This window comes from Ursus americanus, chromosome 30 (assembly GCF_024610735.1).
Source record: "Ursus americanus isolate L20-20 chromosome 30, mUrsAme1.1.p, whole genome shotgun sequence".
NCBI classification, from domain to species: Eukaryota; Metazoa; Chordata; class Mammalia; order Carnivora; family Ursidae; genus Ursus; species Ursus americanus.
The window spans coordinates 22,466,201-22,483,020 of record NC_142156.1 but is presented as its reverse complement, the minus strand read 5'-3'; the positions used below and the strand labels follow the sequence as shown (position 1 = coordinate 22,483,020).

Sequence of the window (16,820 nt, the reverse complement as noted above, 5' to 3'; positions counted from 1 at the left end):
CTTGGCACATTTCCAGGATTTATCCCGCAGATAGAGTCACAAAAGCGCAAGATGGTGTTTGGACAACGTTGATCAAAGTAGCATCTCCAGGCAAAAGACAGAATCACCTAAAGGCCAGTTAATAGGGGTTGGTTTAGGTAATCGATGCTTTATGCCATAATAAGCAAATGCTTTTAAAAGGACAGTGAAGAGCTTCATGGATTGATATGGAAAAATTAGAAGATGTGTGGGTGGGTGGAAAACAGAGGAATGTTGTTTAAAGTTGAAGTGGGGGAGGAAATATATATGAGTGTGCGTGCGTGTGTGTGAGTCTGTGCGTGTACGTGTGTGCGTGCTCATGTGTATGAGTGTGTGTGCGTGAGTCTGTGCGTGTACGTGTGTGCGTGCTCATGTGTATGAGTGTGTGTGCGTGTGTGAGTCTGTGCGTGTACGTGTGTGCGTGCTCATGTGTATGAGTGTGTGTGCGTGTGTGAGTCTGTGCGTGTACGTGTGTGCGTGCTCATGTGTATGAGTGTGTGTGCGTGTGAGTCTGTGCGTGTACGTGTGTGCGTGCTCATGTGTATGAGTGTGTGTGCGTGTGAGTCTGTGCGTGTACGTGTGTGCGTGCTCATGTGTATGAGTGTGTGTGCGTGTGAGTCTGTGCGTGTACGTGTGTGCGTGCTCATGTGTATGAGTGTGTGTGCGTGTGTGAGTCTGTGCGTGTACGTGTGTGCGTGCTCATGTGTATGAGTGTGTGTGCGTGTGAGTCTGTGCGTGTACGTGTGTGCGTGCTCATGTGTATGAGTGTGTGTGCGTGTGAGTCTGTGCGTGTACGTGTGTGCGTGCTCATGTGTATGAGTGTGTGTGCGTGTGTGAGTCTGTGCGTGTACGTGTGTGCGTGCTCATGTGTATGAGTGTGTGTGCGTGTGTGTGTCTGTGCGTGTACGTGTGTGCGTGCTCATGTGTATGAGTGTGTGTGCGTGTGTGTCTGTGTGTGTACGTGTGTGCGTGCTCATGTGTATGAGTGTGTGTGCGTGTGTGTGTCTGTGTGTGTACGTGTGTGCGTGCTCATGTGTATGAGTGTGTGTGCGTGTGCATGAGTGTGTGTGTACGTGTGTGCGTGCTCATGTGTATGAGTGTGTGTGCGTGTGTGTCTGTGCGTGTACGTGTGTGCGTGCTCATGTGTATGAGTGTGTGTGCGTGTGTGTGAGTCTGTGCGTGTACGTGTGTGTGTGCTCATGTGTATGAGTGTGTGTGCGTGTGTGAGTCTGTGCGTGTACGTGTGTGCGTGCTCATGTGTATGAGTGTGTGTGCATGTGTGTACGAGCGTGTTGGGTGTATGACTGTGCGCATGTGTATGAGTGTGCATGTACGAGTACATGTATGTGTGCACACGTGTGTGTTTGAGTACATATGTGTGTGTGCATTAGTGCGTATGCATGCATGGGTACATGTATGTGTGTGCATGTATATGTGTGTGCATGAGTGTGTGTGTGAGTGTGTGCATGTATGAGTACATGTATGTGTGTGCATGCTAGGTGTATAAGTGTGTGTGCATGTGTGTACGAGCGTGTTGGGTGTATGTGCGCATGTGTGTGTATGAGTGTGCACGCACGAGTACATGTAAGTGTGCATGTGTGTGCATGTGCATGAGTGTCCGTGTATGAGTACATGTGTGTGCATGTGCATTAGCGTGTATGCATGCATGAGTACGTGTGTGCATGTATGCGTGTGTGCGTGTGTGCATGAGTGCGTGCGTGTATGAGTACGTGTGCGTGTGTGTGTGCGTGTGCATGCTTTCATATGCAGAGAATGTCTTGGAAAAGTAGATGATGAAGGGCCGATGCCGCTGGCCTCCGGGAAGGGAGCTGGGTAAGCGGAGGAGTAGATTTCCGCCTCTGGGCTTGTCTACATTTTGCATTTGGAACTGTGTGAATACATTACCTTTCCTCCCCCACTCCTCCAAAAAAAAAATAAATTAAGAGCAAAAAAATAATAAAAGCAGAAGGGGAAAATGGGCCTTAGTAAAATGACAAATTACAGCAAGCCTTCGACCTTTGGGTTGGCGTATAAATAGTCAAAGCAAGGAACATTCGCCCGCAGGTCCCCAGAGGCTCCCTCTGCCCCTCTGGCATCCGTCTCCGCCATCCCCTATACGCTCGGGCTGCCCTGAGGGTGGGAGCGAAGCCCAGAGCCAACCAGCTACTGAAACCCCAGGCGGGGTGCGAGCCGAGAGGATCAGCGGGGGGACGAGGGGGAGATGAGCAGGATCGAGTGCTGGGGGCATGTTGGGGACGATGTCCAGGCCAGCGGACAGTGTGGCTCCGTGACCGACACGCACCACCACGGGGAAGAGTGCTGTGCCTTGTCACAATTACCATGCCAGGAAGTCAGAGCCACTGTGTGAAAATGTCAGGACGAACTTAAGGAAGCTTCCCTCTGGGGAGAATACAAGAGCCAACAGTCCCTGTGACCACTGACTATGGACCGACGCCGTTAATACCCCCCGCGTCCCCATGACAAAGGTACTACTGTTATTCATCAGTCTATTTTCAGATAAGACCCAAAGAAATGGACTCACTGCACAAAACCACACAGGTCCCAAGGAAAAGAGCTGAGACTAGGATCCAAGGTGCCCATGGGCTCCAGAGGCCCTGGTATTATTCATGGCACCATTTTGCTTCATGGGATGCTTGGGGATGGAGGCCTTGCATGAGCAAAGCTTCTCCCATTCAGGCAGAAAAAAAACATGAAAGTTTTAAAAAAGTGAAATACGTTTGAAGCTCTATTTTTAATTTTTCGTGGAACCTCCACACTGTTTTCCGAAGTGGGTGTACCAGCTTGCATTCCCACCAAGAGTGTAAGAGGGTTCCCCTTGGTCCGCATCCTCGCCAACATTTGTTGTTTCCTGCCTTGTCCATTTTTTAAAAAGATTTTATTTATTTGTCAGAGAGTAAGGGCACAAGCAGGGGGAGCGGCAGAGGGAGAGGGAGAAGCAGACTCCCCGCTGAGCAGCGAGCCTGATGTGGGGCTCAATCCCAGGACCCTGAGATCACTGAGCCAAAGGCAGACGCTTCACTGACTGAGCCACCCAGGCGCCCCTAAAAGTCCCTGAATTTGAAGGCGTTCCGGTGGATGGAGCCAGCCTTTCGCAGCTCAGTGGGGGCGCGGCTCAGTGGGGGCTGGAGGACTCCAAGCACGTCGGGCGTCACGCACAGAGCGTGGGGCACTGCGGGGCTGCTGGGCTGCTCCCTGAGGACGAGCAACGGCATGGTTGCATCAGGGGACACTGTGCGGGTGTCTCCGCGGTGGGATGATGGGTCTGAAAGCCTGCTCGGGTCCATGGTCCAGCATGGGTGCCACAGCCTCCCTGTATGTACAGTCAATGACTGGTCTGGCAAGAGCTCAAGGGACACCTTAACGTGTCCCAGTAAGTCGTCCCAGGACAGATGCCGAGACAGATTTACTTTATACATTTTCCGTTTGGACTGGGGACCACATGTCAGCCTCTGGCAGAGGGAAGAAAACAGAAATCCTCCCTTTGGGCCAGAACAAGCCTTGAGGGAGGCTCGGTTGCACAGAGCTGAGAAGTAAGCCTCTGCAGCTGGTGAGGGGCTGGGCATCAGGAGGGGCCCTTTGCGGTTCGAGGAGAAGCCGGGCCACGCGTCTGCACTCCAGCAGCTTTTCCTGGTGCTGGGAGATGCAGGATCAGACAGAGCGGGGTTCAAACGCGGGCCTGGTCCCGAGGAGCTGGGGGAGGTGGGAGCACTTCAACCCTCCAGGCAGCCGGGGTTCGGGTTATATGTTGCTGCGCCCTAAACTGCCCTCCAAACTTAGCAGCACCAAGCAATCATTTTACTGTCTGTGTGATTCAAGAATCCTGGAAGGGCTTGGCAGGGTGGCCGGCTGGATACCATTGTCTCCCCAGTCAGGGGTTCTCCCCAGGGTCTCTCCTCGCGGGCTAACTGGAGGCCTCTGGGCTGTGGGGCCGCGTGCCTGCCGGCTCTCCCAGGCACACAGCATCCCCTGTGCTCACACGAAGCCAGTCATAAAAGTCTCCCCACTTTCAAGGGGCAGGACAAAGGCCCCACCGTGTAACAAGTGAGCAGTGACACCCAGAAGACCGTGCAGGTGGGGACACTGAGAACGGGTCCATTGCACACATTTGTGGAAAATGCTGCCTCTCATACACCGGGCCATCGTCTGAAAACAGTGGACCCGCATTCACTGTGTGGGGTCTGGGGAAGCAGCGGGGTGGGGGGGCAGGCACAGAATGTCCAACATTGCAAAGTCTTTTCCAGGTGCCATGGTTTTGCTCCCAGTGTCTCCTCTTTCTCTATAGAAGCTGACTTCCTCTGGGGAAGCTGGCTCCCTCCACTGTAGGCAGGCTTGATGGGATGAAAATCCGTGGGTGCTGGACTCCACCGGTTTTCACCATGAGATGGAAGCAACCCAACAGCCACTGTAGACGTCAGATCCACGTTTGAGGCCAGAGCCAGCCCTCTGGTCTCCAGGAACATCTCTTCTCTTGAGCTTCTCAAAGCTTCTTCTCTACCTGTTCTCCCACTTGCAGGAGCTTCTAGCAAATTCTCTAGGGAAACTTTAGTTTCTATACATGCCAGAACACATCAGTAACCTCAACCGTGTTGGGCTTTAGCCTTCAGCGCAGGCTGAGCGTGGGAGAGAAGGGAACATTTTAAAGAGAACACATGCAATGTGCACATCAAGAAAGTCTCCTGCACAGGTGTTGACGTGAGACTGTCAAGCATGTAGAGTGAGCTGCACGGCGACACTTCTGACTTCTTCCTCTGGGGACCTGGAGTGCACGCCTATGCCACCGATTGGGAGATTTTCATTTGCAGAAATCTGCCTGGCATATTTTCTGCGGTATCTTCAAATCTCTTTTCAGGGGAAGACTCGGTCTGGACAATTTCCTTCAGGGAAAAGCAGATTATCTTGGTGCACCAGTCCCCTGAGCTCTGCTGAGACCGTTTATATGAAGCAGCTATGAGAACATTCATATTCCAGAATTCTCCAAAAACAAACAGCCGAGCACAGTCACAAATATAAGGTCTGCAGTCGAGACCGCGTAAATGAACACTAATGGGCATTTTAGTCACTGTTTTCTGTGATTTTTGCTTTTTGAAAAGCTTCCATTTTTTTATTACCTGTCTGAGTGACTTGCCTCCCCTGCAGCCGAGCTGAAGCCTGACGGGCTTGGGGGCTGCTCGGGAGCTGCTGTTCCAGAGGGAGGGGAGCACGAGGCGGGCGGCCGCTGGTGGCCCAGGGAAGCGCACAGACCCAGAGAATGTCTCCAGTCTGGACCAGCTGGAGGACGCCGGCTGACCTGCCACCCCGCAGAGCAGAAGCTGGGTGACAAGGGGAGCAGGGATGAGGGACACCAGACCACAGGCACGTACCCTGTAGGGCTGCCCCTCAAGGGAGCCGGGGTGACCAAGAATAAGGAGCGGGAGGACAGCCGTGTGTTTAGACATCTGCTGGACGTGCGCTATGACCTGCAGGAGGGATCGTGTGGGGAAAATGGGCGAAGCTGAATCTGACGAAGGGCTGGCCCCACGTCGAAGTCCCTCTACAACAGGCAGACGTCGAGGCCGGGACGGCTGTTTTGCTGCAGACTTTATCCCTTGAGGATACAGACAACCAACCCCTCCAAGCGCACAGGTGCGATTTCCTCCAAAGTGCACCGCGTGGTGGGCTCGGACTGGCCGCTACCGCGTGGACACACTTGTCGGTGAGCAACGTTACTCACCGACATTCCTTTCCCGGGATCTGCACAACCTGAGCAAGTGTTTAAAAACCGGGAGATTTCGTGAGACAGTCTGGATTTTCAGCTTTTCTAGAGAGATCTGGCAACACGGGGCCAGCGTCCCCCCCCCCCCCCGGAAGGCTCCAGAGGGAGACGTCTGTGTTCCCTGTAGGCAGGTGCACTCTCTTCTGCTCTCCATCCTGCTCTCCCAGCACACAGGCCTCACCCCTCCATTCACCTGGCTGGCTCCTTCACGTCGGCTGCCCGCGCAGACATCCCTGCCTGAGCTCCGCCACGTGGCCAGCCTCTCAGCCTGCAGCCACTGGGCTCAGCGCCCAAATCTGCGGCCTAGGTTTGCAAGTCTCTAGGGGACCCTGCTGCCCCCCAGGAAGTGTGTGGGGGTGGCTAGGGAGGGGCCTTAGAGGCGTACAGATGTGCACTGCCAGTTTACTTCTATGAAGAAGTTAGCAACCACGATGCCCTGCAGCCCAAACTCAGTAAATTAAGATTCCTCCGCCGAATAACTTGTTGGCCGGCCATGTAAATAACCAGGTTCGGGGCAGGTGCTTTGGCAACGGTACTTTACAGAAGGAGACGCGGCACAGTCTGGTCCCAACTGTATAAAAATACTTACTCACACAAGAACGGTTACAGTGAACATAAGGTGTGGAATACGGGTTTACAAAATGCGTTTTTGAGTATGTTTTTCCGAGGCTAAAAGTGACATACGGGCACGGAGGAAAAGCAGGCTAATAAAAAGACGAGGATGCAACATAAAGTCTCGGTTCGGAGCTAGTGCATCTTTAACGCCTGTGGAACATTTGCCCTCCCTTTCCAGCCCCCGAGCAGGTGCGGAGACGGCGCTGACACCTGCAGCAGGCTACGTATGTCGGAAGAGTAGCTGTCTACGCTCACCTTTAACTCACGCAACAGACACGAGTGTTTCCATTTATTTATAGACACGGAAGTTATTTTAAAAGAAAACTTTGTTTCTTATCATTTGCACAAATACTCAGTTGGATGCTTCCTCCCTCTGCCTTCATTTCCTTTCTTCACCTGCCCAGTGGCGTGCCGACTCTGTTCGCGAAATCATGAAAAAGATTGACTAAATAGTGTAGACAGGCCTTCTGTCCCAGCCGGGCACTGTGGAGCGCGCAGAGTATGGTTTTCATGCTCTCAAGCACGGTGAAGGATACAGAGTATTACTGCTATTGACATTTTTACTTTTTAGATACTATGTTTGCTTCCTGGAAGAGATTATAACAGCAATATTTCAATAACAAAGCCCAATAGGAAAAATTTTAAATGCCCAAGTGAACCGATTTGAGTGAAGTTGTGCAGTGAACGGCAGCGTGGTGTGTCAGGCTCAGGGGACAGTCATTTAGGTGGACCAGGGGACCCCTCCCTGGGGAGCCAGCTTCTGTCACAGCCACAGAGGCTGTTTCCCCAACGCGGAGCTCCCTGCATGTCCACAGTTCAAAGACACACAGAGACACCTGGTTCATTAGCCTGAACCGCAGAGAGGAAGGCGTGGGGAAAGCGTCAGGTAAAACTGTCAGATAAAAGTGCAGTACTGGGGTCGAGGGGAGGCACGGTCAGCCAGGCCCTCCTTCCAGGTGGGGGTCACCTCCCAGGCTTTATGAGGTTCTTGCTTGGACGAGCCCCAGCTGCTCACGCCAGCCCTGCTACCCAGGTTTGAAGAAAGATTCAGAATGGGGGAGGAGATAAAAGGCCAAGCAGGAGATGCTCCCTCTGGAACATTCATCAAAAGCACTGTGGAGGGCAGCCCTGTGTGGCGGCCGGCCGGCCGCCTCCTTCATCCTCTTCCTGTGGACCCAGAGACATCTGCTTCCTGCTCGATTCGCTCCGACTCACGGCCCCGGTGTGGGGGGATCTGGACAGAACGTTAACTGCTCCGTTGGCCTCACACCCTGTGAGTATGAAGTACGATCCGGGAGTTGTTAGCTGAGTTTGCATGATTGCGGAGATGCTCAGACTGCTAAAATATTAATCGAGGGGTTAGAAGCGAAATGCAACACAATTAGGTGTGGGTGTGGACAGCTGCCAACTCTGTTCTTGCATCTGAGGGTTTGCAGACCGACGGCTGCAGGACCCCAAGCCTGGAGGTTCCAGGCTCTGGGCAGAAAGGGCTCCATCGACAGCAGGCCTTGGTAGACAGCCTGTCTAACAAAGTCTTCCTCCCAGTTGTACACGTAAGAGGCCATTACACCAGGGAAGGAAGCAGGGACCCTTACGTTTCTGAGAATCCCAGGTTGGGTTTGTTAGAAGCAGACCCTGAGCCGTGGAGCCGTGTGTAAGTGACCGCTGCAGGTAAGGGGCGGGGAAGAGGAAAGCAGTTCACGGGAGGGAAGGTATGTGCTGAGAAAGGTGCCACCCTCCCCGGATCCCTGGGGAGCTCTGCAGCATTTATCACAACTGAGGGTTGTCTGTCCTGGAGCAGAGGGGGGTGGGTTTTTATGCTCCGCACCCATCCATCAGTGCAAGGATTGCCCCCCCGGAAGCTGAGAACTCTCAGGCTTTCCTAACCGTCTCGAGAGTGGGCAGACGTGCCCAGGAGCCCAGGACCATGCTCCGAAGGACACAGGTGCACGGTGTCAGAGCAAAGCCTGCTGCTGGGGACTGGCTGTGTCCCCCCACCCTGGAACTCATCTCTGGACCAAACCCCTCACTGACTGTACTTGGAGAGGGGACCATTAGGGAGATGATTAAGGTGAACTAAGGTCATAAGGGTGGGGTCCGAATCTGATAGGACAGGGGTCCTTGTAAGAATGGACACCAGAGTGCTCTCTGTCTCCCACCACCTCCCAAGGGCCCACGGACAACAGGCTACGTGTGGACACAGCAGGAAAGCCAGGAAGAGAGGTCTCCCCAGAAGCCAGCCCAGAAAGCCCCTCGATCTTGGACTTCCAGCCCCCACAGTAGGAGAGAATAAATGTCCGTTCTTTAAGGCCCCCTCTGTGGCATTAGAGCCACCCCAGCTGACTCCCAGCCCATCAGGTACACACAAGGCGACAGGGGGCTCGAAGGGGGAAGCCGGTGGGCAGCACGTACCACACCGGGAGATTCATTGTCTGTACTCCCACGATGACAGGAATATGCATCAATTATGCCCCTGTTCTAATCACTGAGGATTATCCTTTAAAATAAATCTTATAGTTTTATGTTTATTTTAACGCACATTAGGAATTAGCAGACATACCTTACCCGTAGACTTTCAAGCATATTATCACTAAAAATAGAGGTGAATTTAAAAAAACCCAGAGCAATTTAAAGTTGATTCAAAGGAACTTGAAGCGAGCAGTGGCCCAAGCGTCCGTGGTGAGGCGTGACTTTGGGTGAACACCTCTTTGCTGAGGTTCCCGTACGGTGCTCCAAGCTGATCGGCAGCGTCCCCCACAACAGCCCTTGGACAAACCGCTCTTCTGATCGCATGAGCCAGGATCATTGCTTTTTAGTGCAGCTGACACGTCTGGCTAATCTGAGCAGGAGCCTAAAACATCCCTCTGAATCAACTGGCTTGAGTTAAATGAAGAAGGCAAGTCGGTCTGAAGAGGACGACGCGAGATACGCAGCTAAGGGAAGGCCAGGTCAAGCCACTGGCCTGGGATCCACGTCCCTCCATTTCGTGGCCCGGCCACCTTCCGGGCATGATCTCTGCAAGTCCTTTCTAGGTCACCCGCAGCCAGGCCACCCCCGCCTTCTCTGCGGGAGGTCTCCTGATTTCAGAGAGTGCTGGGTCTCCGTCTGAGCCTGCAAGGCTGTCAGAAAATCCTCCTTCCCCCGTCCTTCCAGTAGAGCTCACAGGCACCGCTGCAGAAAGCCCTCCGTGGCCCCGAAGAGCTGTCAGCCTGGCACTCCCAGGGAGCCCCAGCTCCAGGCACCCCCCCGTCCCGTGTACTCCCCTCCCCTGAGCACGGCGCAGACTTGGTTCTAATGAACGGAATACAGAAAGAGCATGTGGATGCCACTTGCAAGATGAGGTTATCAATTACCCCGACTCCCATTTGCTGGCATTCCCTTTCTCCCAGCACCTTCTCACAGACTTGACCTGAGGGAGGAGGACACCCAGCAAGGAACAGGAAACTGAGGCCTGAGGCCCTATGGCCCTCGAGGACCTGAATCCTGCCCATGACCACGCGAGCCTGGGAGTGGATCGGCTCTGCGGAGCCTCCGATGAGACCACAGTTCCTGGTGGAGGTGACAGAGCCTGGGGAAGGGGCCCCAGTTAGGGTAAGTCTGAATCTTGACCCACGGAAACCGTGAGATAATAAATGCGTGGTGCACTGAACATGTAAGCTTGGGGGTAATCTGTCACACAGCGGAAGATAACAAGTGCGCTCGGCCTTTACGGGCAGAAGGAAGGCAGCCCTCCTTCCCCCCGGGGACTTGCACCTTCCTTGTCAATGAACCCCGTTATTTGAGTTGGGGTCCTTCTGGTCCCAGGTCTCCATGGCGTTTGGGTTCCTGGACGGGGGGGGGGGGTGTCTGGATCTGACTCAGTGTTTGGTGCATAGCTAGCCACGCACAGCACCTCCCCCAGGGGACCCACCAAGGCTCTCTGCAGAGCTCAGTGAGGAGCAGCGAGCATGGGACGCATCAGCGGTGTGCCGGTAAACAGGCTTCCCAACCAAAAACACAGAAGCTCACGCTCTCAGCAAACACACCTGGGCCCACAGCAGACTCCCAGGGACTCAGCGCAAACAGGGTTGCGTGCAGACTCTTGAGAACGGGCTACCCCAGGGCTCCCCTCCGTCACTCCGAGAGTCCCCCCTACTGGGTCATGAAGAATGACACATGCGTAACTTCACTGTCTGTTAATGAACCTTCGCTCTTATTGGCCGAATCAACAGGAGGCTCATGTGTTAGTCAGACTTTAGGTGCAGTTGGTTCAGGAGATTTAATTTTGCCTCTGATCTCCGGCTGATACCAGGGGACCCTGGCGTGCATTTCTTTCTGATCACTTTTTCACGAGCAGAAACATTTGGACACACAACCCTCACCCCATGTGATACACTAGCCATCCTTCTTGGGGCTGATCAGGGGAAAGGTTGGTGTTTGAACCGGGAAGCGGCTCAGGACACCAGATGTTTTGCTGGCTGCCCGTCTAGGAAGGACCGCGGAGAGAGGGTTTACGATCAAAGAACTGGGTGTTTCTAAACAAAGTGGAGAATTTGCAGGATTTTTTTTTCCTGGCAGCCTTGCAGCATTCACTTAGGAAAATGTGTCCGATGATGGGATACTTACTTTCTCCTTTAGAGTTATTCCCTTCAAGAAAATACACACACAGAATGTATCAAGAGCCCTAAAAACGATCAAACCTTTTGATTCTAAAGAAACCACCTTAAGCGAAAAGAGCAGTGGCTAAAGCTTTATGTGAAAGGCGGTTTACTGCTGCATCGCTTATAAAAATAAAAGCTAGGAACAGCTGCAACGTCCGAGGACACGGGTATGGTTATTTACGCAACGTTAAATCTATATGACGGAATACCGTGAGGCCATTAAACTGTTTCTGAGGACGATTTAATGTCAGGAGAAAATGTGTTCAATAGAAGCGAAAGTACCTTAAAATCTGTGTACAGATTACGGTACGATACCAGGTTTGTAAGATAATTACACCGACTACACATTTACTGTGTGCATAAAACACACAAAGGGAATGAACCAACATGTTCACGGGGTCTATCCTTGGGTGGCAGAGTACTGATGCGTTATTCGGCTTTCTCCCCCTCTTATAACTGTGCTTTACAAATACTCTAAAGTGAGTATGTGCTGTGTTTTTATGCAGAGAACAATTATTTTACATAATAGCCAGCTGTCTGCATAGAATCTCACATAGCACGTCCTTACATACTCTAGCTGCTGAGGGTCACCCCGTGCTTAAATCCGTCCTCACTGAAGACGGGGTCTAATCCTTCACCATTCGGACACCAACTCCGGCATGTGCATTCTCCCCGCACCACCACGCGCGCTCCCCCACCAGCCGGCGTCCTCCAGTTCCACGCGACCCTGACCCCGTCTACCCGGAGAGGGCATGGGGTCCGCCGGGCGAGGGGCTCGGTCCCACAGGACGGCCCAGCCCCCCGCAGCTGTCCGTGACAGATGCAGACTGTCACCCGGGCTTCTGAGCCACCGGCTGTAAACCCGAGGTTCCCGTGCCCCCTTCCTCGGGTTTGATTAATTTGTGTGAGCAGCTCGCAGGATTCAAAGAAAGCTTCAGTTACTAGGTTACAGGCCCTAACTCAGGAGGAGCCAGATGGGGAGACGCACAGGGTGGGGTACAGGGAAGGGTGTGGACACTCATGTCCTCTCTGGGAGCCCCTCGCCCCGAGTCTCCATGGGCTCACCCACCTGCAAGCTCTCCGAGACCCATTCTTTGGGGTTTTTCTGGAGGCCTCATGATGAAGGTAAGATTGATCACATCCTTGGCCGTTGGTAACTGAAGTCAAACTCCAGCCCCTCTGCCCTCCAGGTTGATGATGGGGGTGGGGTTCAGGTGACCCAGGTGCTTTCCAAAAGTCACCTCATTAACATAAGGAAAGTCACCTTTGTTGCACTCATGATTTAAGAAGTTCAAAGGGTTTTAAGAGCTCTGTGACAGGAACAAGGATGAAGCCCAAATACATATTTCTTATTATAAAGCACAACATCACACCCTTTGTGCATTTGGAAGAAAGCAGCGTCTGATAATCCAGGGAGGGCAAGGGGAGGTGACAGAGCCTGGGGACCTGAGCCCAGAGGGGAGAGCATGCGTGAGGCCCGGAGGCAGAGCCAGCCACGCTAACCAGCCTCCGCTCCAAAGCCCAAAGAACAGACTCGGAACCAGAGCCATGTCTGTCCCACCTGGAGCTCCCAGGGGGTCCTGCCAGTGATGGAAGTGCCTGCTTATCTCCAGGCCGAGGGGTTAACAGCCAAGCAGCGGTTGCATGTAAGCGTAAGGTGAGCCTCCTAGGTGGTGGCCCGGTCAGCAGACACCGTGTCGCCGGGGCTTACCTGTTGCGTGCACTGGACCCCAGGCGCTGGCACAGCACGGTGGTGGTGGCGTGTTTCCCGCCGTTCCCCATCTCCTGCTTCACGTCCCACTGCCGGGGCTCGCTGGTCTGGGTGCCCAAGATATTCACCCCCTTCTTCACCTTGGCTCTGCGGGCACGAAGACAGGCGAGAGAAAGCCACAGCATTAAAGACCTGGCCTTTGCAGAGGGGCCCACGCATCAATACGCTGTGATCCACCACTCCTTGTTCAATCGTCCACGTTTTCGTGGCCTGTGCAGAGACGGGTGAAGGGCACCAGAGGGGAAGGGTCCCTGGACCCCCTAAACTGAGAAGCAGCCCCATAAAGCATTCAGGGGAGCATTGGCCTGCCTTGGCCAGTAGTTCTCATTCGGGGTGGTGGGTAGCGTCCTGCAGGGGGCACGTGGCCATGTCGGGAGGCATTTCTGATTGTCAGAACCTGGTGGGCGGGTGCTGTCTGGAGGGAGAAGCCAAGAATGCAGATAAACAGAATGCCCAGCATAGCCCCCGAGACACAGGCTCGTCGGTCGGGGGGTCGAGAGTGCCCGGGGAGGTGAAGCCCCGCCGAGGCTTACGCTCTGGTTTCGCTGCTTTGTCACCGTATGGCTTCGGGCCAACTATAACCTCTCTGCGCCCCAAGTCCCCCTCTGTAATGGATCTGCTCATAAAGCTGAATGATGGATGTATTCACGCATATGGAGATTAAAGCAGTATGAGGCATACAACAAGCACTTAATCAGTGTGCGTTACAGCTACATTCCCGCATCCTGCTCTGTGGGACTGCCAGGCCTGCTCCAGGCAGGCACCGACCCAAGGGCACTAAGTCAGGACTTGGAAAAAAGAAAGCTCTCCTCTGGGACCGACGTTCTGGTCGTGGCGCAGCCTCTGTGACCCTCAGCGTCCTGGTCAACAGACCCGTCAGAACAGTGGCTGGGACACACACAGCCACCTGTCCCTTCCCCGAGTCCCGCTCACAGCAGAACACAAGGGCCATCCATAAAGACGAGGATGGGAGAGGATAGACAGCCGCCGCGGATTCTGGAACCGGGAGAAGACGCGGGAGCAGGACTCGCACACGCAGCCGCCTGCGGTCAGCAGGAAGAGTGAGAGCCTGCAGGGCTGATGCCGCGGTCGCCTGGCCTGGGATCGGTGGTCCCACCCACTGCGGTGAGTGCAGGACTATGCCCGGGGCCAGGGAATCCCAGGGAATGGAGCGTGGGCTTGTCCTGCTGCAAACAGACAGACGATGTGACCCTATGCATATGATCGTTGACATTCCGAGCCTCTGTCCCCAAAGCTGGACCCTCACCCTCCAGGAAAAATGCGGGGTCCAGTGCAGACACCGGGGCTTCTCCTAACAGCCAGCCCCAGTGCCTCGGCTCAAACCTTCTGATGGCGGTCAGTCCCCCATTCACTTACGGGAGCAAACGAGAGGGGCTGGACGCTGAGAGAAGTCTCCACATGATCACAGAGACCAACCCAGGCAGACAGGTGAAAAAACAACCTGTAGGAAATAGAGCTGATACAGGAAAGACCGTAATTAAAAACAAAACAAAACAAAACTACACAGTCAACCCACATTCACAGAGATCACACCACAATCATGAAACAAAAGCAGAATGCTATTAAAAAAACACCTGGAAAAAAATAAACGAGCACTTGGAAATTAAAAATATTGTAGCCGGAATGGAAAGTCAGTAGACCTGTTGACAGAGAGAGGAAATTTGTCCTTGGAGGCAAAAAAAAAAGCAAAGAAATAGAAGCAGGAGAGAAGATGAACGGAGAAGACTAATTTGAGGTCCAATATCTGAACAACAGGAAAAAAAAGAGAAGAAGAAAAAAAAAACAGAGTAAAGGAATAATCAGTGAAGTAATTCAAGAAATTTCCCGCAAACTAGAGGCCCTGAGTTTCCAGGCTGGAAGGGTCCCCTCGGTGATGAGCACAGTGGGTGGGGACAGAGCCACATCCAGGCACAGGACTGACACAGTTTGGGGTACAGAGGAGGGGATTCTGTAATCCTCCAAAGAGAGGGAAAGGTCAGGGACGATCCTGGATTCGGAACCCACAACGGCCGCTCTGGAAACGAATTACCCCCAAACTCAAAGGGAACGTGATTCCCAACCTCGCAGTCTACACCAGCCTGATAATGAGGTACACGTTTCTGCATATGCAGAAAATCGACCTCCTGCATCCTCGCTCAGAAAACGACCTGAAGATGTGCTCCATCAAGAGAGGGAGTAACCCAGAACGACGTGAGCCATCGGGGGCACAGAAAACAGATCCCACACTCGACAGGCGAGCGGAGGGCAGGCGGCCGCAGGGGACAGCGGGGCCCCAGCAAGCAAGAGAGTCTGGCCGTGTCCTCCGGAAACGGGCATTTTCCTAAGGAATTTGGGCGGGATGCCCGCTCTGATCCAGGACATCTAGACAGTCCGCAAAGAGTTCGGGAATAAACAAGAGCTCAGTACACAGGAAATGAAGGAAAAGAATAAAACCGAACCAGTTTTTAATTCTGAAGATAAGAAATCATCGCTCAGAAGAGGCAACGTGATCGTAATTTCATGCTTGGTTTTACTGCAATTAGCACACATGCTTATAAACACAGGATATCAATGTAGACAAAATATGATGATTATATCGGAAGGGTGGGGACATAGACAGGGGAGCCCTTATGTGGGGGGAAAGAGGTATATTTTGTCCTTCATCATGGGAAATTTGTAGACATTGCCTACAACAAACACCAAAAGAAGGAAAATGGGTCCAAGTCACTATGCCAGTCGGTGGGATGGGCGTGAGCAGCAGACGAGGTAAGAATCTTGGCTCTGGAAAGAAAAAGGATACTACAATATTTTTTCTTTCCTTTCCAAAATAGTTTGATCATTTGAGATTAAGAGGAAGTTGCAAAACCAACCCGCCCGCCCCAGAGTTCTCAGGAACTCAGCTCCCCCAGGGGTCACATCTTCCTGAAGTCAGGCACAGACCTTACTTCGATCTCACCTGGGGTCCCAGGCACCTGTCTGTCGTGGTGTATAGTTCTAAAAGTGGCATCTCCCGTGGAGGTCCGAGTAGCCACCACCGTGGCTAGAATACAGAGCAACACGGCAAAGCCCGCAACAGTCACACGCCGGCACCCTCGTCTCGTCTCCTGTTTGCCAACAAATTCTGGGGAACTATTTGACTCCCTTGGTTATATGCAGAGTTAGAGCTTAGAAAATGACACACACACGTGCACACATGCACCCCTGCCCCGCTCAGCTCCCAGAGTGGAGGACAGAAGTCCTCGTGAGTAGTTAGAAAGCTAGAAGAACATAGCCCAGCTAGCCCACCTGCTGACAGTCACTGCGGGGGGACACGAGGAGGGAAGGGTTGACAAGCCACACCTCCACTTTCAAAGTTAGCATCAACCCCCCAGAGCAGCACGAGCACCTCAGTAGCAACGGGCACCTTTGCTCGAGAACCTCTCCCAAGTCTTGCACCCATCAAATGGTGTGCTGAACGCACTTGTCACCTTGGCCGCGAGGAGACCAGGGCACACCTGAGGGACAGACATTATGGACGCATTAGTGTGCAAAGCCCAATTTGTCCTGACATGGGGAAATCAACGCCCCATCGGTCGCTTACCAGGGACACCGTCTACCTTTACAGCCCATAAGAAATGCCTCATGAAATGTGACTTTGCCTCAAACTCGGTTTTGCTGCATTTGGATTTCGCTCAAGACTCCAGGTTTCACTGGAGCTACAAATTGTTCCTTCCACGTAACAGTTTGCACAAATCGGAGGATTCTTGCTGACTGCTGCAGGGGCGGGCTTCTTCTGTGTGTGTGGTGGGTGCGTGAGCCCGAGATGGGAGGAATACACGGGGTCTAAAAGGCCGATCTGGGTAAAGAGGCGTTCTCTGTATGAGACCAGTGTTCCCTGGTACTTCAAGGAACTGGCCGGTGCAGGAATTTGGGTCCCCTGAGTGGCAGTGTTGCCACGAGAGCCGGTGTGGAAACGTGGTGGGATGAGAGGATGCTCCGTGAGGACGTCTGGCTTCTCGGGAAG

General features: G+C 53.3%; 1 protein-coding gene across 1 annotated transcript in view; it reads right to left on the bottom strand.

Annotated features, from left to right (window-relative positions):
- TMEM132C (transmembrane protein 132C) overlaps window positions 1-16,820 on the bottom strand; it is a 196,992-nt gene that overhangs the window by 98,369 nt on the left and 81,803 nt on the right. The window contains exon 3 of the mRNA XM_087857167.1: window positions 12,758-12,904. Within this exon, the coding sequence (XP_087713293.1) occupies window positions 12,758-12,904 (147 nt within the window). The remainder of the gene's footprint in view (window positions 1-12,757; window positions 12,905-16,820) is intronic.